Here is a 24,248-nt window from a genome sequence, read left to right as displayed (position 1 = left end):
ACTGCTTCAGTTTTTAGATTTGTTAGTTGAATTGCTTCTAAATTGTTGTAATGATTAGTGACAGAACTATCTTTTGAATACATCAAATTTGGTCTGCCTACTTGAATTGCAGGTTCTGACAACAGGTCAGCATTGTAAGGGATTGAATCTTTGCGCAAATTTTATTCACAAAAGACAACAACTTCTTTTTTTCTTTCTTTCAGAATTTAAAAGAAACCAGTAAAAAATGCCTAAGCAGCAAAGTTAGTGAGACACAAAATTTGAATCACTGCCAAAACTTCTGGCCCCAACGTTACTGTTGTGTCAAGCTATAAAATACAACAAGCTGCGTATCATCCAGCTGCAAGCAGAGGCCTGCGTGTTTTCCGGGGAGAGTGGTTTGTGGCGGGTCGTTGTGTGAAACAGCTCCTCGCCGTGGGAGTTGTGCCACATGCCTGTGTACCACCTGCCACTCCTCTAATCTTTTCTCATCCATCAAAGTTATGAAACGCCCATCCCCATGGTGACGGAGGGCAGGCCTCAGCGGTGCGCCCCTGTATGACTGTGGCAATCCCAAAATAGCGCCACAATATATGCACATTGGCAGACACACCCCCTTTTTCCTGGCACACTTTCTTTACCTTGGTCTTCTTCCACTGGCAGCGTGATTCCCTGGAAGACAGTGAAGAAATGACTCAGCCAGGCCATGCTTTCCACTCATTTATGCACACTTCAACAATTTTCTATTTGAACTCTGTTGGATTTGGCTTATTTTATTTTTCAAAAAGCCATGCACTCACTGCTACAAAAAAAAAAAAAACTGAGTGAATTTTGCAAGAACAATTTCACGTTCCATCTCTGAAATGAGATCCCCTACGTAATAATAAATTAATACCTAACAAAATGAGCTTGCACAATGAGAAATGTTCTCATCGAGGTGAAATGCTGAAGAAATCACTTGAGAACTACAAATCTCCCGTATTTGATACTAGTAATACTGTACATCGTAGGATATCATAGCGATCAAAAAATAGAGATTGGGAAATTCATGGACTTAAAAGTACTGGATACAAAAAATCACAACATATTAATGACAAAATTAAAACAATATTGGATTCGGGAGGTAGTTTTGAATTAGGTAAGGAGCTATTTGGAGAGAAGACAAAGTGATTATGGATGATATGTCACTGGACATTGTGTGTGGCTTCCCACAGGTGTCAGGGCTGAGACCAACTGAGAAACGCATGCACAGACTCCTGAATTCGATTTAGCAAGCAGTCGACAAGTGTGAGCAGCAGTCAGTGAAAACAAGGAAGTAAACAATAATCAATGGATCATAAAAATATTAAATATTAAATGTTACATGCTACTGTGCTGTGCCTGGGTTTATTCTTCCCCTATTTATTTAAATGACGGAAATCTCCACATTGCTCCACTGGCCGTCTTCAATTATTTTCCTTATTTTATGAGAATATCCATTTTTCCCCTTTTTTACACTGCCATGATGCATATCTGAATTGTGACACCCCACCTGAGTGCAAAAAATCTGAATCGTGTCACCTGAACTATGCTGTGTAAATCCAGCCATAAAGATAAATCAGTGATTTTGGAGTGTTTGCATGTGATTTTGTGTGTTGGTTTTCGAGGGCAGAGCTTCTCAACAGGTGTCCACAAAACCTTTCTTGAGACACCTTCTGCAGATGACCTGCTAACATGATCACATGGTGGAAGACCTTCCGACAAACGACCGTTTTAAAAGACACTTTAAGAGACCACCAGGAAAACAACCAGATGGCTCATGGAAAATCTTGTGGAGTCTTTTACTCTCCATCTGCAAGCATTCAAATTGATACACTCTCTTTCTTTTGTGATGTTTGAAATGTTGCGCTTGGTTTTACAAACATCATGTGACAGATGTATGAGCCTGAAAATGTGACGAGTGAGCATCAGTGGCGACTCATTGCTATTGCTTTCCTTTTATTTACATGTGCATTTTATTTTGAATACACAATAGTGATTCAATTCACAAATTTGTAAAATAATCTCATCTCATTTCCTTATTGCTTGTTTGTCTGTCTTCCTTTTTCAATTCTTACATTTGAATAAACTTGTAGCTGGTACAATGGTCATTGGTCTGTGGAGCAGTTTACATTTACTTTACCCTCTGAATTCTGTCTTGCTTAATAATGAATCACTAATTGTATGACTTGTCTGCGTACTCTTAAACATTACCTTTAAAGAAACTTGTAAATTGGAGGTACAAAAGAGTGTGACGAATATATATTTACTGTTGAGAGGCTGAAATTCCGAGGATTTTGACAATTTTAAGTTAAACAAGGTCTCTAAACCATTAATCGATTATCAAACATTATTATTAATTAAATAATCAATTAGTTGTCAATTAATCGATTCGTCGTTGCATCTCTACTGTGAATGTTAGTTTATATAGTAAACTGGACTTTTAAATCACATGGTTAAAAATAAACACACACGCTACGAACTTTAGCTTCATGTACCGTATTTTCACGACCATAAAGTGCACCGTATTAAAATGCGCAGTCTCAGTTACGGGGGCTATTTCTGTATTTAACACATACATAAGGCACATACACATACATACATATTATTGGGCGCAAGCACGGTCAAACATACGCAAGCTTAAAACATAAGGTAGCATGAGTGCACGCTAAAACAATGTTTTTAAAAAGGCAGCGGGAGCAAAACTGAGTTCGGTTGTACTTTATTGAAGTATTTAACAATGTACTCTCGTTATTTTTTGATCAATCCTCATCCATAAGTCCATCAAAGTCCTCATGTTCTGTATCCGAAATGAACAGCTGGGCAAGTTCTCCATCAAACACGCCAGGTTCCCTCTCGTACTCGTCGGAGTCATTCTCGTTGCCGTGCGGCTCCTCAGAAATGATGACGGCTTTTACGAAAGCTCAAACAACAGTGCAAGCAGACACGTTAGCCCAAGCATCCACATCGGCGCTGCCTCCTAGTCTTAGTAAAGCTGTGTTCGCCATCTGTCATCCATCGCTCCCACGCCGCTCGCAACTTCACTTTGAACGCCCTGTTTACACGGATGTCCAGCGGTTCGTCAAGCCTCCCGGAAGGATGCCAAGCTTCCTCACTTGCTGCACATGGCAGTTATTGCACTCAGTCGAATGGTGACTTGAGACGCTTCTACCGGCTGTTCTTTGCCCATTAATCCATTGTTCGAGTTGGTCTTCAAACTCGGGCCACCTCGCCTTGTTTCCACGGAAACTCAGCTTCATCTTCTTGACTGGGCAAAGATCGTTTTCCTGCTTCCGCCACTTGCGAACCATAGATTCGTTGATCTTGAATTCTCTCGCGGCTGCTCGATTCCCATGTTCCTCCACGTAATTGATAGCTTGCAGTTTAAACTGTGCTTCCTAAGCGTGTCTCTTCATAGGTGCCATTTTCGGGGGTCCTTAGCCAAACAGATGTTGTTTTGCACAATGCACAGCCCGGGGCTATATACCTACTGGGGGCGTGACTTTAGCGTCTTCCTTCACACACCCTTCCCCCTTTACGTCCGCATGCTGTCCTCAGCCATATCCACTTTTCCTCTGTATAAGCAGCGTGTCGGCAGGAAATGCTCCCAGTCAGTCGAGCGGTAAAAAAAAATACTTTTAAGTGCGCCTTATGGTCGTGAAAATACAGTACCTTAGTCTGACTGATGGTGTTGGCATTGTTTGCCAGCTTCATCATGGAAAGCTCCTGCACCTACCCATTGATAAACTGTACATGACTGGCGAATGACTAGTAATTTTTGTGTAAGCACTCACGCCACGCACAAAGTTAGTGAAAATATCCGCTGGGAACACAGAGGCAGTAAGTCCGGACCAGTGCTCCACTCTGCATTTGCAATTCTGTAGGATACAACCCATTTCTAATGTTTCTTTTAGCCCAGTATTGGTCTCTGGCTTCGCTGTCCAATTTTTCTCCATAAATTCCCTTCGCTTTCTCCCATTTTAACATATTTTACTATGTGATGACTACACAACCACTCAAAAGCCTTGTGTTTACATTCCCGATATCATCAAACATGGCTACCACAGCCCACAATTAGAAAATTAGACGCAGGTATCAGGAAGTTTTTTTTGTTTTGTTTTTTTAAATGGGTAGCACATTTTTCTCTCTATGTCGCTGCTTCCAAATTGAGGCCAGCAGACGCCTGCGTCGCACATTAGCCAACTCGCAGATGTTTTACAACATCTCTGAAGTAATCTCAATAGATTAAAATAAAACTGAAACAAAAACAATTTGAATTTGAAGCATCCACTTTTTCCAATATTTTTACTTTCAATATTCAAATGCATTTAACATCAGAAAATGAGTTTGGATACTCCAGTACAGCAAATGTCAGCAAAGACTTCTCCACAAGTGACTTTAACTTCTACCAGTTTGTTTTTTTCTCCTTTTAAGACATGTACTTTTATCTATCACTTTGTATAATAAGACTTAGAAAGAATGTTATAACGATGCAAATCATCTTTTCATTTCACCTTTATCATTTAAGATGTACTCATAAATGGTTTACTGTTTTTTACATTACAATACTCATGTTGGTTATTTGACACTATTCATTTAAAAAAAACACTTTTGCTGAACATTATCTCTGTGTGTGTGTTTATATAATCACAACTGTTCTCAATTCTCCACATGGAAGTGAATGGAGTCAATATGCCCTTTCTGGTTCACTTTGTGTGCTGTATTTCTTCATGGAGCCTTCCCAAGCAATCAGCCTTCCATTGCTGTAAATGTTTTAGCACATATGCATGATGTTTACATTGAAGTATACATGTATTGTAGCGTACATTAGAGTTGTGCTTAATGGGCTCCAGTAAAAGCCCTGGCTAGTCAAGAGTTGAGGCAGGTGCAGACTCATACAGTAGATAAAGCAGACGGGCACTGAAGATGAGTTCATGACAAACACTGTGAGGCTTTTAGACGCCTTCTCCAAGCTCAATCTTCATTTCCCCTGACACTGATTTTGCAATAAGGATCCGGAGAAAAGGGGAATGTCCATCTATTCATTTTAATGATCCTTCATTATTGACTGCTGGCAGGGAGGGGGCGGGTAAAGGTAATGATTCTTTGTCTTTGCTGGCCAATCACTCTCCTTAAAGGAATCAGACTCTAAATAAGGCCACTAATGGATGCACATTGTGACCTAAAACTGACCCTGCATGTAATGCACGATTTCCGCACATGCTGGAGATTGTTGTGTCAGCCTTTTGTCTCAGTGTCGGTTACAACTTCTCACATCACAGAGGGTGGAACTGTGAACAGGAATAATCCTACCCACAAATCCAGTGCGGTTTGTTATTATTGATTCAAATACGAAGCACACTGAAACAATGATTACAAAAAGACTATTATACTGTCCTTATTTGAGAATGACAAAGCGGTTGACATTTTGGAAAATATGGCGATTGGCTTTCTTTCAGAGTTAGATGACAAATGGATTGCACATGTCTGTACACTCATTTATAAGGCCATAGACTGGGGTCTGTCAACTTAGTTTAGCACAAAAACTTGAAAGCAGGCCAGACAGACTCTGTCCCAAGGTTACAAAAGCTGCTCGTCATACCTGCCGTGTCCACAAGTATGCTAGGATCCACCACATGACAGTGTGCAGCAAAGAGAGAGTTCTTGCAGTTCTCTGCTCACTGAATTTGCATAGAGAACAAATGATGAGGTGACTACAAATCACTTCCATCATCAACACTAAACAGCCTTCTTCTTTCCCTTTCGGCTTGTCCCTTTTGGGGTCACCACAGCGCGTCATCCTTTTCCATATAAGCCTATCTCCTGCGTCCTCCTCTCGAACACCGACTGGCCTCATGTCTTCTCTCACGACATCAATCAATTTTCTCTTTGGTCTTCCTCTAGCTCTCTTGCCTGGCAGCTCCATCCTCATGATCCTTCTACCAATATACTCACTATTTCTCCTCTGGATGTGTCCTAACCATCGAAGTCTGCTCTCTCTAACTTTGTCTCCAAAACATCGAACCTTGGCTGTCCCTCTGATGAGCTCATTTCTAATTGTATCCAACCTGGTCAGTCCGAGAGCGAACCTCAACATTTTCATTTCCGCCACCACCAGCTCTGCTACCTGTTGTCTCTTCAGGTCCACTGTCTCTAATCCGTACATCATGGCTGGCCTCACCACTGTTTTATAAACTTTGCCCTTCATCCGAGCAGAGACTCCTCTGCCACATAATACACCTGACACCTTCCGCCACCTGTTCCAAACTGCTTGAAACCATACTGTTGCTCGCAAATACTCACTTCTGTCCTGAGTCTCGCCTCCACTACTCTTTCCCATAACTTCATTGTGTGGCTCATCATCTTTATTCCTCTATTCTTCCCACAGCTCTGCACATCACCCTTGTTCTTAAAAATGGGCACCATCATACTTTTCCTCCATTCCTCAGGCATCTTCTCACGTGCTAGAATTCTCTTGAACAAGCTGGTCAAAAACTCCACAGCCACCTTTCCTAGATACCTTCGATACCTCCACAGGAATGTCATCAGGACCCCCTGCCTTTCCATTTTTCATCCTCTTTAATGCCTTTCTAACTTCCCCCTTACTAATCATTGCCACTTCCTGGTCCACCACACTTGCCTCTTCTACTCTCCCTTCTCTCTCATATTCCTCATTCATCAACTCCTCGAAGTATTCTTTCCATCTATCTAGCACACTACTGGCACTAGTCAACATATTTCCATCTCTATCCTTAATCACCCTAGCCTGCTGCACCATCCTTCCCATCTCGATCCCTCTGTCTGGGCAACCTGTATAGTTGCTTTTCTCCTTATTTAGTGTCCAACCTGGCATACATGTCATCACATGCCTCTTGTTTGGCCTTTGCCACCTCTACCTTTGCCCTATGTCGCATCTCAATGTATTCCTTTCGCCTCTCCTCGGTCCTGTCAGTGTCCCACTTCTTCTTAGCTAACCTTTTTCCTTGTATGATTTCCTGTACTGTGAGGTTCCACCACCATGTCTCCTTCTCTCCTTTCCTGCCGGAAGATACACCAATTACTCTCCTGCCTGCCTCTCTGATCACCTTGGCTGCAGTGGTCCAGTCTTCTGGAACCTCCTCTTGTCCACCGAGAGCCTGTCTTACTTCTTCCCGAAAAGCTGCACAACACTCGTCCTGTCTCAGCTTCCACCACATGGTTCTCTGCTCTGCCTAATCTTCCTCCCCACCACCAGATCATCTTACACACCACCATCCTATGCTGTCTAGCCACACTCTCCCCTACCACTACCTTACAGTCGGTAACCTCCTTCAGATTACATCGTCTGCACAAGATGTAATACACCTGCATGCTTCTACCTCCCCTCTTGTAGGCCACCCTATGTTCCTGCCTTGTCTGGAAAAAAGTTTGCACTACAGCCATTTGCATCCTTTTTACAAAGTCTACCACCATCTGTCCCTCCAAGTTCCTTTCCTGGATGTCGTACTTCACCAACCTGTCCATTACAATTTGCACCAATCACGACTCTCTCTCTGTCTGGGATGCTCAGAACTACTTCGTTTAGCTCCTTCCAGAATTTCTCTTTCACTTCTAAGTCACATCCTACCTGTGGGGCATAGCCACTAATCACATTACACATAACACCCTCAATTTCAAGTTTTAGCCTCATCACTCGATCTGATACTCTTTTCCCACTCCAAGACATTATTAGCTAACTCTTCTTTTTAAATAATCTTGACTCCATTTCTCTTCCCATCTACATCATGGTAAAATAATTGAAACCCTGCCCCTAAACTTCTAGCCTTACTGCCTTTCCACCTGGTCTCCTGGACACACAATATATCAACCTTTCTCCTAATCATCATGTCAACCAACTCTAGAGATTTTCCTGTCATAGTCCCAACATTCAAAGTCCCCACATTCAGGTCTAGGCTCTGTGCTTTCCTCTTCTCTTTCTGCCGAAGAACCCGCTTTCCCCCTCTTCTTCTTCTTCGAGTTCGACCCACAGTAGCTGACATTGTTAACCCGGGCCACGACTGATCCGGTATGGAATTCTTTGGATAAGCGCTCAAACGCTTCAAGGAACCTACTGTAATTGTAGTTTTTAACAGAAATTAGAGTGCATGCATACAATTTGTTTATGGTTTATCGAATATTATTGTTTTTCAGTTTGAGCAATGACTGAAAATGTTGTGTGTTTTTGTGTGTGTGTGCGCACGCGTGTGTGTGTCCGCCGTCATCAGTCTGTCAAGGTAATGAACCCTACTTTGGTCCAGCCTCCAACAGCTCTTTAAGGCATCATTCACACCACTGAAGAGACACACTCAGGTATTAGTAGTCTTGCCTGGATGGTGCAGTGGATGATGGGTGGGCGGGGATGTTATTAGCAGCATTCATTTACAAGGCTCCCAAAGCTGTACTATATTGAAACTGACCACAAGACAACCCTATCATCTTCAAAGATTACCTGGCTCCTGCACGGTATATGAATGTTTTATCATAAAAGCTTTTCTTTTTTCTTTTTGCTAAGTGCCTCCTTGAGTGTTTGCTTTCAACTTTTGATTACTTTATGTCATGTTGCGAAGAAGAAAAAAAGCCAAGCCCATTTGAATATAATGGACCTAACGGGAAAGGTAATTTCCCATGCATCGGAATGATAAATGTGGAGGTGAAATTCAACATAACAGGTAAAAGGTTTAGACAAAGTTACGATTTTAGCACCTAAAGAATGCTTTCCTTGAATCGTCAAAGTATGTTGTGCAAATGGAGTGAGTCCAGGGGAGCAAATAAATGAACATGGCGAGTTCTGTATGGAATCCACATTTCCATTTGAGAGGAAACACAACCCCAATTCCAATGAAGTTGGGACGTTCTTTTAAACATAAATAAAAACAGAATACAATGATTTGCAAATCATGTTCAACCTATATTTAATTCCAAACAAGATATTTCATGTTCAACCTGGTAAACTTTATTGTTTTTAGAAAATAATCATTAACTTAGAATTTTATGACTGCAACACGTTCCAAAAAACCTGGGACAGGAGGCAAAAAAGACTGAGAAAGTTGAGGATAGCTCATCAAACACCTGTTTGGAAAATCCCATAGGTGAACAGGCTAATTGGGAACAAGTGGGTGCCATGATTGGGTATAAAAGGAGCTTCCATGAATTGCTCAGTCATTCACAAGCAAAGATGGGGTGAACAAGTGCGTGAGAAAATAGTCTAACAGTTTAAGGACAATTTTCCTCAACGTACAATTGCAAGGAATTTAGGGATTTCATTATCTACGGTCCATAATATCATCAAAAGGTTCAGAGAATCTGGAGAAATCACTGCATGTAAGCGGCTAGGCCGAAAACCAACATTTAATGCCCGTGACCTTTAATCCCTCAGGCGGCACTGCATCAAAAACCGACATCAATGTGTAAAGGATATCACCACATGGGCTCAGGAACACTTCAGAAAACCAATGTCAGTAAATACAGTTTGGCAGCGCTTAAAGAGGAGGATGCTATTCAATAGCATCAGACCTCGGACTGTTGAACAGCTGAAGCTGTACATCAAGCAAGAATGGGAAAGAATTCCACCTACAAAGCTTCAACAATTAGTGTTCCCAAACATTTATTGAATGTTGTTAAAAGAAAAGTTGATGTAACACAGTGGTAAACATGACCTTGTCCCAGCTTTTTTGGAACGTGTTGCAGCCATTAAATTCTAAGTTAATGATTATTTGCTAAAAACAAGTTTATCAGTTTGAACATTAAATATCTTGTCTTTGTAGTGTATTCACTTAAGTATAGGTTGAACATGATTTACAAATCATTGTATTCTGTTTTTATTTATGTTTAACAGAACATACCAACTTCATTGGAATTGGGGTTGTTGGATATGATGTATTTCCGTGTAAAACGCCTCATTAAAAACTTTAATACCAATCATCCATCCATCCATCTATTTTCCGTACCGCTTCTCCTCACTAGGGTCGCGGGCGTGCTGGAGCCTATCCCAAAAACTACTCCTCTGATGTAGCCATTCACATTTCACTTTTCTCAGTTTTATATACACAATGGCTTAGTTTCACTTTTATGTAGTCCTGAGTAATTTAAATGAAAAAATATTTTTGCACTCCTTTGGTCCAGACACTGAGGTTTCCAGCCCTAAAACACCCGGCCTAGTCTCTTTGCCCCCCTCCCTCTCGTCAAGGTTTTAGCAGACACTGCGTTGTGAGTGGGGAATGGACGATTGCATAACAGCAGGTGAGGCGTGATCGTTCTTGGCCGTTTTGCAAAATTCAATCATTCTCTGCATTCTCCAGTCCCATAACTACACATTAAAAAGCAGCATGAGTGAGGATATTTACTCATATGTTTTAGATAGAAATTATGGTCACATAAAAGTACGTAAAGAGGGAAGTTGAGGGGAAAGGAGAATATGAAGCACGGAAAAAATACATTTGAAGTTAAAGAACAGTGTACTTTAATAATTATTGCATATAACTCCTTGCCACCCACATTTATTCTGACCATTGTCAAATGGCACCATTTAAACGTATGGACTCAGTCACCCCATTGCAAATCCTTCCAAACTGAACTGCAGTATTTAAACAAAGCACACCATAAGTCATAGAAACTACTGGAAGAGATAAAAGCCAACAGGTGATGTATGAGCCACACAGAGATGATGACCCCAGATGTTCACGAGGAACCGCTGGGATCTGAATCAGACTCTGACTTGTTATGACTTTCTCATTCTTAACTGTCCCTGTGGATTAAAGGGAAGATAAATGAAAACACTCCTTACACACATACACTCTCTGATTTAGTGTGAGGGGGATATGATGCAGATGCTGTAATATGGGCAGACCCCCTCCAGGGCTATGCATCACTTGGCCACCCCCAAAGTACAGCAGCATTTTTGTGCATTGGGGGAAATATAATTAAGCCTTAATATGAGCAAAACTCATATTTTGATTTTAAATTGATTTAATGTATTTTGTGTAATACCATTTCCATCATGACGCTTGAGGTCATGAAGGTACAGCAATTATTTTTTTTTTTCATTCAAACAGAGACATCTAGTGTTCATTTACAACATGTGCAAGGTAAGGCTCCTACCTAAAACAAACTCACCAGCCCGGACCATTAGCTAAAATGTTTCACAATGAGATCACATGTGCTATGGGTATTATAAGATTGATATATTTTTTAAATTGCCTTTGCAAACATAATGCACATTGTCAGAGGGGATGCACACTGTCAGAAAAGTATTGCCCAAACAATATGTTTCGCTATATGGTTGAAGAATGGATTGGTGCAGAAAGCAATTTTTTCTTGTATTACAAACTGATATAGCAATATCTTATACCGTAAGCAATCACTGATTAAAAACAAGATGTTGTAATATTTAAAGGGGACATACTGTGTTTTGCCAAACCAACTTTTTCTCGTATTTGGGATGTAATATTGTCTCAATGATGCCTCAGTAAACATGTGAAATATGAATTAAATTCATCCATGAATTCCTGAGTTCCAGACGTTTTTTTGCCGAGAGGCCTGAAATCAGGTCATTTGAATTTCTCGAGCTTATCCTAGTCACTCGCGAAGCTCTTCGCCTACCTGTCAGTTCCAGACCCAGCACTGTCAACATAACAAACACACGTGCGCTCACAAGTCGTGAGGGTTAAGTCGGAGGCAACCAATCAGAGGAAAAGGGGCAGTCTTAGCCAAATATGGACAAAGCGGATATAAAACTGGGTCAAACAGAAGTAGCTGTCAGATGTCAGACCACAGCATGAACATCAATAAAATAAAAATAACTAAATAAAATGTGAATGTGCAAATTCTGCTGTGTGTGTGCGTGTGTATGCACAGCCAAAACAACAAACAAAACATCTGCAATTTACGGCAAGGTGTTTTCTCAAGTTATAAGTGGGCTCAAATATCCACGTTTGGGCAGACAGTACCAAACATGCTATAATACATAAAAGCTGTTCTTTTTGTTCGTCTAAATGTAAACACGAGTAGCGCGCCGTTGCCTTCGGGGCAACAAAGACCTTCCCAACATGGTGGCCACGTAGGCACGACAATGAGTCGGCCTGGCTTATCTAGCGTTAATACATGTGCCCGGGAAGCCCAATAGAAGACGATGTGTGAGGTCATGTGACTTTATTTGATTGGGGAACGAAACTTAAACGACACGAGTGCATATATTGAATTGGAGCAAACACCGCCCAGTCGAAGTCGCAGTCTCACGCACAAAATAGTTGATAAATAAGCAACAATTGATCAATAAAAGCAGCGAGCGACATTTAAATCATTGTAACGGAGTAAAAGTAGCATTACTTCTTAACAGCAGAAGCGGCGGAAGTGTTTTTTCTGCTCTCGTCAACTTCTGTGATTTATCAAAAGCAGGTCCGAGTGCACAGGCGGAACCTCAGGCAGATGCGCTCCCGTATTCGTCCGCCGCGGACTAATATTCAGAAATTACATCTGTGTGTGGAATGTATCTAGCTGCCAGCGTTCCAGGAGTACGAAACAGTCTATGATGACAGCGACAGCAACCCCTAATCGGATCTATTCGATCCACATAAATGGCCTATTTTGGGTTAAAAATGGCGAATTTCGCTGAAAGGCGTCTGATTTGCATGTACGATTTCAACATACCTCATTGACCCGTTCATTTTGTCTGCTACTCGGGGAACCCATTCTCCAATTGGCTGACAAGTTTCAGTTAAAAATATCCACCAATAAACTCATACATGCTGTAAATTCTGAGGGGTTCTCCACGTCAACTCATCAAAATTACCGTGACATTTCAAATGGCATCACTTGCCCTACAAACCCGACTTAAATGGTGCAAATAGAACATTATTCATTAATCTTTTTTTTTGTCAATTTATTTGTTGAGGAGGATTTTAGATGCGGTTGAAGGGCTCATTCCTTGTTTTTAGGAAAATTCCACAAAGACAGCAGCGACTTGACATGTTGCTGTGCACAGAGCATCCCAATCTCTCAGTTGTTAAAAATACTTCTCGTCATGTCAACAATGATGATAATGTCATAACAATGCCGTTTGTAATTGTGCTTGTAGTAAAACTGCATCATCCGAAGAGGTCCTTTATTGCTAATATTTCACATCACATAAAAAGTACCAAAAAATGAAAGAAAACTGTACCTGATAGAAAGTCAAATGAGTTTATTTTAAAATTTTGGTGTTTGCCATTTGATGTTTTGATGAAAAAAATATTTTAAAAAAATGGGACATACAACAAAAATAAAAGCTAAGAGAGTATATTTATTTTGGTTTATTTTGTATTGTTTTAACAGTGTCTCCACCACAGTACATTTATATAGCAGTCCGTAATATTATGTAACAATGTAGTCTGAAATCAAATTCTTTCTTTAAAAAAAGAAAAAGTACCACATTTTCAAAGTGCACACTCAAAATATTTGAATACTTTCATATTATGTTCACATTAAAAACAAAAAAAAAACACTCAGCTGACTTCTGAAAAGGAACGGATAATGTAACTAAGCAAATAAAAAAAATATATATATATATTTAGATCTACTCTTGTGGTCCTTACTCTTTCTGAAGTGTGATAAAGACTGAAATCTACCACTTATTACCAAGTCTGTTTAAATAAGATGAGTGGTAGATGAACACCTGAGACCACTCAGCTCTGCTGAAAAGTTGGAAGATGTAAGCCTCATAACTTCACTCCCACTAATGTGCCTATATTACAGTACAAGTGCAAGTTGGATTTTTTGGGTTTGTACAGCAGTGTTTCAAACATATTTCTTTGTTACATGGGACATTTGGTGTTGCAGGCATCACCTGACTTAAAAAGGCCATAGATGCTTACCAGTGGAAACATGGAAAGGGCACCTACCATGGAGCCCAACTGGACTACCGCCCCACACCACACGAGGGCACTATGGCCCTCGTCTCGGAGAATTACTCCAATTATTACCTTTACATAGGACAGGGAGAGAACAAATATGATCCAAACCAGCACCTGAAGGAGACAACATAGAAAATAAACACATGAGAATAATAATTGAGCACAACACAAAATATAAAACAATGATATATCTATATATATGTATATTCATATTCATTTGTCGTTTTCGTAAAACAAGAAAAATAAAATCTATAAACTAAATGAGTCCAGTTGCTTGGATTGAACTTTTGCGTATTTTCATGGCCTGGATGATTGGGAAACTACACATTAAGAAGATTTTTTTTAGCCAGCACACCGGTATTGTTTATTCAAATTGTGACAGTAAGTTAAAAGTGATTTTATGTACTTTATATATTTATGTGTGACGGTTGATGCACGCTCTCAGGCTGGCAACGCTGTCTCTCTGTCGGTCTTCGTTGACTGGATGGCAGCATAAAACTGTTGCGGGGTATCATTTGAAACATCGGTGTTGAAGTGTTCAATTTGTATTTGTTCCTATTTTAATTGCCTATTTTGTTTCCTTTGCGGTGATTTCGTCCTTCTCGTCTGCGAGTTGATTGAAATCTTACGGAGTTAACTATTTGGGATGCGTCTCTTCATTTTACCGCAATTCCACAGCAGCATCCCAGTCATCGAATGTGTTGAAAACACCACTCATTATTTTAAATGTGCTCATTTCTGTCCTCAGAGTACTTTACGTTTACTTATTAGATTAATCTGACTTTGTCAGGATGCCATGTTTGCTCGTGTAATCTAACAGCTAAGGGTGCTGCGCATTAATTATGAACAATGTATAGATTTTTTTTTTTACTTGAGACGTTTCAAGGCTGAATTTAATTTTCTGAGCTTGTCAGAATTGAGCATTCACCGAGACCATGGTATCATACTGTGGGCTGTCACACAAACATTGTAGCTGCGCTTCCAAGTGAATTAAAAGAAAACACGATCGATAGTCTTAATTTTTTTGTTATAGAAAAGAGAGCTGTTTTAACAGTCTTGGAAATATGAATATTTTTCCATACAATCGTTTCAATTACCCCATACTTTTTCAGACCAGGAAATTTATTAAATCAAATTCTATACTTTCCATACTTGCATAGGAACCTTGTCAGTAGTGACTGTCAAGCAGGAGTGTCTGAAGAACGTTGTATTTCATCTCCCATTCTGCAGTCATATAATGCCGTAAGTCAAGTAGTTCTGCGCAGCTCGTGATGTCCACTCATCTGAGGTCAGAGCAACAGCGAGGTTCGCGAAGGAATCTTATGAAGGGGCTCAAGTGCCCACTCGCAGCGTGTTATGAAACCTGGCATTGTCACTAAGTTAGAAAATGATCGCATCTCAACAGCAATAAAAGTAGTAATGGCCCGATCAATTTATTTTGCCCTTTTTGAATCATGCTGTCCAAATACATCGGGTAAAGTTTGTAGGATGCGTGCTCCTTGTTTTTCTCTTGCACTTATTTTGTCATTGGGGTGATGTCTGCATAAATGTGATGTCACCGATGTAATTAAGCATTGTTTGACCCTTGCGACATACCGTTGTAATTTCTCTACGACACGCTTGCCATCTGGGACATACTTAACACTAAAACCTAAGTAGTTCCAAAGGCCAGATTTGAAGGATGGTGGAGGATTTTTTATATCAGGAGGGTCTTTGCAACTGGCTATGCTGAAACGGCGCCTTAGCTTCTGCCACAGCAGCTTGGGGTGCGTTCGGAAATGTTCTCTTGTGCTGCTCTGCTACAATTGGGACCGATATATTATGTACTGTAGGTGTAAGTGTAAATGAATAGCTTGAGAGAGTTGAAACAAGTCTTACTATAACAACAGTCCCAGATGCACTGTGGACCAACAAAGGACAAGGACTAAGAGCAGCCATGGCCATGATGTAGGCTCCAAATCCAGTGCCAAACACAGTCAGAAGACACATGAAGATCAGTGACCTGGAAGCAAAGACCCATAAAAGGAAATCCGATATTTTTTTAAAATCTTAATTAAGTCTTTAAAACATTGAGCTAAAAGAAGACTATTTACACATCAAATTCTGTTATTGTTCCAACTTCAGTATTACATGCTATTATGCCTCCTGAGACTTAGCCATGTGTCATTACAGAAATATTTAGCCTCTGACCAGCTTATGTTAAGACATGAGTATTTGTAGAACGCTCCAATAGGCACGCATACCTGATAGGCATACACATGGCAATGAAACACGCCAGTGGATTGGCGACAGCTGCCATTGTGGCAGCCAGATGATAGGCCTGGTTCCCATAAGGCAGACAGGAGTAAGACTGCACCGATGGCAGCACACCATTGGTCAGAGCATTCACCCAGGCCAGTACAACAAAAATGAAAGCCACCTCAGAGTTACTGTATGTGCCCCTGCCAAAGGAGCTGCAAGGTTCCCTCCTAGCAGACTCAAAGGGATTTAACATTGGCTTTTGCTCTGGTGTTTGGGTGTGCAAAGAGAAAACTTCCTCTCTCTTCCCTGGGGTCAGTTCTTCTCTGAAATACAGGTCCTTCTTCTTCGCCCGAGCAACAGCAGGGTGATGGTTGAGTAGGATGAAGGCTATCAAGCAAACAACCATCATAACACTGAGGAACAAGAAGAAGATCTGAGCAGAGAATTTTGCTGGTTGATAGATTGCTTGGAGCTCCTCAGTGTCACCCGTGGAATTCTCAAGTGTTTTGTTCAATGAAACTGTCACAGTGACATTATGACAACGCACTACACCAACACCTTGTATAAGAGCCACCAGTGCAGGCACCAGACCACTGAGGCCTTCACCTGCAAAGTAGCTGGTGAGGTACTGCGGGCACAGACGCATCATGAAAGGCAGAAAGGTGACGGAGGAGGTACAGTCCACCACAGAGAGCAGGAAGCATAATATCAAGAGGGGCACACTGTGCAGGTTGCCCCATATAGTCACTGTGTTCTTCCAGAAGAAAGCCAAAAGGAATGTGGCAATGATCCCCAACACAGCGATGCAGTAGACAACCCGCCTCTCATCCAGCACTCCTGGGCGAAAGTGATGCATCAAGGTGATGACGAAGGGGCCTATGTTGGCCATCTGGATGAGGACTGTTAGGTAGGATGGCAGGTACCAACCCTCAGGGATCTGTGGTACAATTAGCGGGAGTTCCACCCACATTCCGTTGATTGCCACCCAGGAGCCCGTGCCAAACAAACATGCCAGCACGTGAGTTAGCAGTGACATGATGGCAGTGTTGAGGAAGTTAAGGAGGAAACGAAGCTCTGTACAATCTGAAACACATGGAGAAAGGTCAATTTGATCACATGAATATAGAGAAAATGTTGTATGACCTGTTTTTGTTTCAATAAAAACGAGTAGGTTTCTACTTATCTGCCTGAATAAAAGTTATACTGTAGTGCACTCTCTTCTTCTGGACAATCCCAAGTACAATGTAGAAATGTTTCTTGTAAGACAACTGATTTAAAATGCATAATTATAGCTTTAAATCCATTAACAAATGTGCAAAATTGGAATTAAATAGCTTTGTTTAGTTTGATAATTTAATATAAGGTGCACCCCGCCACTCACCCCAAAGTCATAGGTTCCAGTTTCTTACAACTTTGAGTACAAGAGCTATAGAAAATGGATAGACAGATACTTTGGTTCAGAAAACTTTGTTTATCCCTGTAGGGCATTTAAAGATAGCTAAATAAAGGGTAGAAATCAAATTAATCCGTCAGGAGATAGCCCGTATCAGCATATGATACTTCTCAACAAATAATCTATTTTCATAAACATATAATGATACAGTATAGTGAACTGTCATTCAGTAGACCAGGGCACCAATAAAAATGGAAAATAAACAAATGTATTAATTATTATTTAGTTGCAGCAGGACAATGACCTGAAACATACGAGAAAGTCCACCTCTGAATGGCTAAATACAAATGAAGGCTTCGGAGCGGTCAAATCAAAGTCCAAACCTAAATCCAATTGAGATGCAGTGCTAATGACTTTAAACGGGCAATTTATGCTTGAAAACTCTGCAATACTACAGAATTAGAGCAATTCTGCAAAGAGAAGTGAGCCGAAATTTCTCAACAGTGCAAAAGGCTTCGATTTCGCAAAAGCTTGATTTCTGTTATAGCTGCCAAGGGTGGCACATCCAGCTTTGGTTCAGGGGCAATTACTTTTGCACAAAGAGCCAGATAGTCTTGGATTTTTTTCCCTCCTCCATTAAATAATAAAATCAGCATCTATTTAGTGTTGTCCTTGTGAGATTTTAAATTGGCTTGAGGATCTGAAACATTTGACTGTCATCGATATGGAAAAGAAAAAAAGCAATCATGCAGGTGGCCAATACTTTTTCATGCACAGTACTTTTTTTAAAAAAAATTGAGCACTTTCACTGGATTTCATTTATGAATGTGTACATAATGCTCCAATTGAAAAAAAATAATCTTGTGTTTCGTACATATAATGCTTACAATACTCAAAACACAAGCCAAACTGAACGAAAATGACGTAGTTGGCACTTCGAAACTGTATACTTGACCTTCTCTTCTGGTGAAGGATGCAATGAACTTTCACACACTAACACACTGCTCCCATAAAAAGAACCATGGGAATGTCACCTACAAAGACTCGAAATGGAAAATACAAAGAAAAGAATTCACCTTTTCTTTATATAGTTCTACTCACATTTATAGTATATAATCAACGACAATACTGTAATATAGGCATATATTTGTGGGGGCAAAAAAAAACAAAAACGATATGAGATAAATATTGTTCGTATATAAACTCATTCCGTGCCAGCCCTCCCAGTTAACATGGATATTCGCCTTCTAAAGCAGTGAATGGCAGTGAATGTCTGTAACTGCCTCGAAATAAGTACTTTAAAAAAACTACTAATTGTTGAAACAGGCATTCGGTGATATGGACGTCGTTATAGCATGCCGCTTACCGTGTTCCGGTCACATGGAACGCTCTTCTCCACAAATCCTTCACACGTCTATGACTTTGTTTTGTTACATCAGTCGTAAACGTGCAGATGTCAGCGCGCGCGTGTGCGTATTGCGCGTGCCGCTTTCCATTATACTTCCGGGTTTCTGAACAGCAGTTGACCGAGAGGCGGGGCTGCGCATGCGCACACGACCTATCAGCCTCCACAATTGAGAGTTCATAAAACACACGCGGTGATCGAAGCATAGACATTTATACACAGAAACCCTCTCTCGTCAGCGTGTACGCCATATTGAACGTGGCAGATCTGACCTTAAACTAATGCAAATAAATAGACTGAACTTCATAAAGCGATAATCTGCAAAGTACACAAAGACCATCTCATTCACACAGGTTAAGTGATGACTCCAAATGTACTTAGTTTGTTCTTGACCAGTTAGCATAGCCGCTAAAACAGCTCGAATGGACTCTTCAGCAAAAACTCTTAACATTAGCATTAATATATAACCCTGTTACGGTAATTAGAGTAGTACATCATTTTATTAAGAATTCAAATAAAATGTAACTTTATTGAATTGTAAATGATTTATTCAGCAATGTTTTTAAATGTATTTATTTCAGGTGAGTGACTGTCTGTTTGACAAAAAACAATTGTGCAAAAAAAGATGCAGAGTCCTCTAGCACTTAGAGCAGTTCGAATGGCTAATATCGCAATAGTCCGGTGCAATGACCATTGTGCAAAGGGCACTGAGACTTCAAGGAGTGTATGCGGTTTAAAGTGACAAGTAGTGCGATAATCTGGGACAATGGTTGTGCAAATGTTACAGATACTCCTCAATCAGTGTGCAAATGGAGCAGATGCTACTCTGGCATGAGTGGCCAGTATATGCAAATAGTGCAGCACGGCGAGACAACTACAGTGAGTGCACGAGTAATACATAATTGGCCCCACAGAAATGTGACAACGAACTCAAGTCAAAAAATTGCCAGCTTGTTGTAATGGAATTATAAATTAGCTGTTGTCTTCCACTTATGGAATGACCCAAATATATCTAAATATTCATCATCACAGTAACAGATTTCCATGTAATGGGAGTTATAAGCACTCATACAAACTTGAGAAAATAAAATTTGTTGTTTTTGATGCATGTGTTTCCCAAATACACACGCACACTAATATACAGTATATGGGAAAACATAGAGGCAAATGACGTATGTGCTTTAAATATAATAATTACAAATGTTTAAGCTATAGGTAAGCACCATACCAATGTGGGCAATTTTCTAATGTTTTCATGCCTCTTTACAGCTAATAATTAATGTAACACTTAATGAGTATTGAAATATTCATATTCTACATCTAGCGTTGATTATAATAACCCGATCCTGAAATGTAATTTTGACATGGGTTTTCTGACTATGAGCAACTAAAAATAAGCAGTACTATTGTAACTTTAGGGCCAAATAGTGAAATAAAAAAGAAGCAGGCTGGTTTTACCACGGGAATTAACAGTGTTTTGTATACAGATGAGACTCCTTAGTATTCTTACCCATCCATTTTCCTTACTGCTTATCCTCGCTTGCTTGAGCCTATCCCAGCTGACTTTGGGGAGGGGCGGGATACACCCTGAACTGGTCACCAGCCAATCGCAGGCCACATATAAGCAACCAATTGCACTCACATTCACACATATGGTCACACATATGGGCAACTTAGACTCTTCAATTAACATACCGTGCATGTTTTTGGAATGTGGGAGGAAACCGGAGTACCTGGAAAAAACCCACGCAGGCACAGGGAGAACATGCAAACTCCACACGTGAGGCCGGATTTGAACCCGGGTCATCAGAACTGTGAGGCGGATGTGCTAACCAGTCACCACCGTGCCCGCCATAGTATTCATTTCATTTTTATTGAATGTATTGAACTCATGATAAATGAATAAGACTATTAAGCTACAAAATAAGTCAATTAATTTCCCCAAATGATGTTAAAATAGCAAAATACAATCAAAAGTATTTTTCACTTTTGAACCCATGATATCTGGCTTCAAGTGTAAAACGGTTCCGACATCTCCAAGCAGCAAATGAAGGAAGCATCTTCACTGCTTACTCCACTTAGCCACATCCAGTATGGCGGTGAAGTGACACACGATTCAGCACGTTAAGTGGGGGTCTACGTGTACTGTATATGATGTCTATGGATGTCTATGCTGTCTACCTACATGCAAAGCTCCCCCATTCAGCACACAACTTTATGCTTTCTGTCCTAAGTTATTAAGAATCAAGTATGGAAATTATTTAGGCTAAAATAACAATTTTATTAAATATTACTTCTTTTTTTGTGTCTCCCCTCAATGTTTTCTTTTGATCTCAAAAAGACAAAACTTATAGCCTTAAAAGTTAGTTTGACTATTTTGTTTCAGTGCAATGAAAACTATTCAGCTTTGAAATATGTTGAAATATTATAGTTCAACATAGCTGAAATAATTCAATGTGTCAAGTAAACCAAATAATCCTAATGCAATTGGTTGGATTCCATTGTCATGTGCTTTTTCTTTTTTTTTTTTGTGGAATGCTGCAGTGTGTCACTGGAGGAGCGTACACAAAGTGTGAAGCTCATGTTTCTGAATGAATGTCCAATCAGAAATCCGTTCTCAAATGTAAACTTATTCAAACTTGTTCTGAGAAACATTCCTATCCCCTTCAAGAACAGTTTTGATCGCTAATTAAAATTATTATTGCCATTATCTTATTCTTCTCTCCTAATCATTGATTGCAACAGGAACATTAAAAATATATTAAATTCAATTCAATAATGTATTTTTACATGATATATCTATTATCACTTAACCATAGATATATTTCAAAAATCAGTTTACAATGATTTACTAACAATGGTCTGGTGAGGATGATAATGATAAAAAAAGAATCTAATACTTTGTAATTCATAATTAATTAATTAATTTTGCAATTACTGTATTTTGCAGTCATTGCAAATGATAACAAATATTACCAACCTGCCTGTGGAAATGAAAATGCTGAGTCAGTTCTAGGGACAGGCTTCACACCCGTGGAGAAAAGTATGCAGAGATAAAGACACTGCAGAGCAAATCAGTGGTGGCCTTTTGATGCTCCAGTGGTGTATGTATTATTCACTTTGACTCCAGTGTTTTACTAGTCTGGATCTCTGGGATATTGTCATGTGACCAATGAGGGCTGAGCCAGGGGTCCAGCCTGGGAACCAAAGTCAGAGGAAACATGTATGGGTGGAGGAAGGGAACAAGGCTAGAGGGAGGTAAGAAAGAAGATAGGAACGTTGGCACAAAATAACATACAGTGTCAGAAAGTAAATAAATAGTTTGAAACCACCCTATAACAAAAATCGGAATTATTAATCGAGCTGGCTACATAGACCCAACCAATCCACTATATATCAACTGAAATACACTCAAATTTTACAACTTAGTTGAGTTAAAAACAGCACAGGTAATGTACAACGTTTACTTTGTCACAAAACTCAGAAGCTGTTCGAAACGAAAGGCAGTTGTTATAATCTGAGGGTAACAGGTGTATAAAAAAATTAAGATAAAAAAAATCAAACACAAGAACAAACATAATACATAGATGTCTCCGTTAGAGGAGTTAAAGGTGCCATACCATACCATACCAACTTCTTCTGGTATTTGGGATGTAACATTGGCTCGATGGTGCCTCTGTAAATGTGAAATATGAATTAAAATCATGCACGCATTCCTCAGTCCCAGATGTTTTTCTGCCGAGAGGCCTGAAATCAGGTCATTCAAATTTCTCGAGGTTATCTACGTCACTAGTGAAGATCTCTACCTTCCCTCTCGGTCTTAGCCAAATATGGACAAAGTGCATACAAAACTGGGTCAAACAGAAGTAGCCGTCAGATTGCCTTTTCTGGACACTTGTATGACAAAACCAAGGTGTTTTTTTTTTTTTTTTTGAATGAGATTGACACTTTTATACTAAGTCCATTTTAGAGAAGCACTCTGTGGCGGTCTTAATAGCCAAAATATGGGACCTTTAACCCGTGGAGTAGCCATCATAAATAAATACAAAAATTTAAAAAATTAAAAAGTTTTACCCTAAAAGTTACAGTTATGTTTGGTAAAGTTAATCTGCACAGCTTCGGCACTTGTATAAGTACTGTACTATGTATATGTGTTTGTTGGGGATAAGGGACTCTATCGTTAGTCCAGAATAAAAACAAGCTGTAATAAATGAACCCTTTTGAGCTTTAACTGCATTGGATGACACTTCATCTGACTGTGTTGCATTCTCTACACATAATGTGACCTCAGGTTGTCGTCTTCAAAAATAAACTGATGTAACAGTACGGAAATTGTATTAGTTTCTTAAAAAATATTTTTTTCTTGCTGGAAAACAAACACTTCCCTGGTCCTCAAGTGAGGTAATATTTCAGGGTCATGTTTGACCTGAAATGAGACATTTCAAGACTGTAATTCCATTCAAGAGGGTGACATCAGTCAAGTGTGTGATGGCATCGTTTGAAGAGTGGAAGGTAGCCCGTTCAAAACCATTTTAGTCCCAAATATAGTAAGTGGGACTTGTTGCTTGAAAGATGCCAGTTTGCTTTCCAAGCCCTTGAGGAGGGTAGCTATTCTTCAGACTGCGACAGCATATTCCACCTGGATTTCCTAATGCATGATCATAATACACATCCTTACTTAAATGTGTATTTCTCCTGCACGAGGGTGTATGTAAATACTGTAAATAAGAGAATGTGAACTTCTTTCAGGGATTTTTAAGGATTGCTCTCGTAAACCTTTCTATTTTGACATCTACTTGTTGTGGACGTGCTAAAGAGGTCACAGGCTAGCTCCCATACACTGTAGTTGCTTGGAAAAAACTTAGCAGCAGGGTGTTGTTGTGACCTGGGGTCATGCTCAGTGTTTTCATAGAACAATACACTGCTTTCTTTGTGAAAACTGCTGGCCTCTGTGTTTAAACCAGTATGACTGGTTCCACCACTGCATGTTTGCTGAACGATCTGGGGGTGGGGTGGGGTTGACAGCAGGAGGGCAAACTGAGCTAAGGAACCACAGATGAAATTTCTGCCACTTGGACTTTATCATGATGTAATATTTACAACAGAGTTCTATGTATATATGGCCGATATTTTCTACGATATTTACCGCGACTCTATTACCACTCCACCACATCAGCTGCTGCTATTAGTACTACTACAGTACATGTGATGGTGAAACAAAATACATATTTACACCCAACTAAGTAAATGACTAGGTGCTTGTTAGTTTAATAGAATCATGCAATTGAGGCAATAGTCACCACAAATA

General features: G+C 39.9%; 1 protein-coding gene across 1 annotated transcript; it reads right to left on the bottom strand.

Moving 5' to 3' along the window:
- Positions 1-13,271: 13,271 nt before the first annotated feature.
- On the bottom strand, positions 13,272-19,065 carry zgc:91890 (solute carrier family 52, riboflavin transporter, member 3-B). Its single transcript, XM_061777385.1, has 4 exons — positions 18,902-19,065; positions 16,145-17,225; positions 15,780-15,903; positions 13,272-14,015 (listed from the first exon to the last, which is right to left on the bottom strand). The coding sequence occupies exons 2-4, from the start codon at positions 17,176-17,178 to the stop codon at positions 13,803-13,805; spliced, it is 1,371 nt and encodes a 456-aa protein (XP_061633369.1). The 5' UTR covers positions 17,179-17,225; positions 18,902-19,065; the 3' UTR covers positions 13,272-13,802.
- Between the last annotated feature and the right edge of the window lie 5,183 nt (positions 19,066-24,248).

Source organism: Phyllopteryx taeniolatus, chromosome 6 (assembly GCF_024500385.1).
Source record: "Phyllopteryx taeniolatus isolate TA_2022b chromosome 6, UOR_Ptae_1.2, whole genome shotgun sequence".
Taxonomy (NCBI): Eukaryota; Metazoa; Chordata; class Actinopteri; order Syngnathiformes; family Syngnathidae; genus Phyllopteryx; species Phyllopteryx taeniolatus.
Note: the sequence above shows the minus strand (reverse complement) of the source record. Positions and strands in the feature narration are given on the sequence as shown.

Coding starts and splice junctions, on each gene's coding strand:
- zgc:91890 (XM_061777385.1), bottom strand. CDS start 17,178: ATGTCACTGCTAACTCACGTGCTGGCATGTTTGTTTGGCACGGGCTCC. Junction 15,904..16,144: donor GCCATGTGTATGCCTATCAG/GTATGCGTGCCT, acceptor CTTTGCTTCCAG/GTCACTGATCTTCATGTGTC. Junction 14,016..15,779: donor CATCTGGGACTGTTGTTATA/GTAAGACTTGTT, acceptor TGTCTCCTTCAG/GTGCTGGTTTGGATCATATT.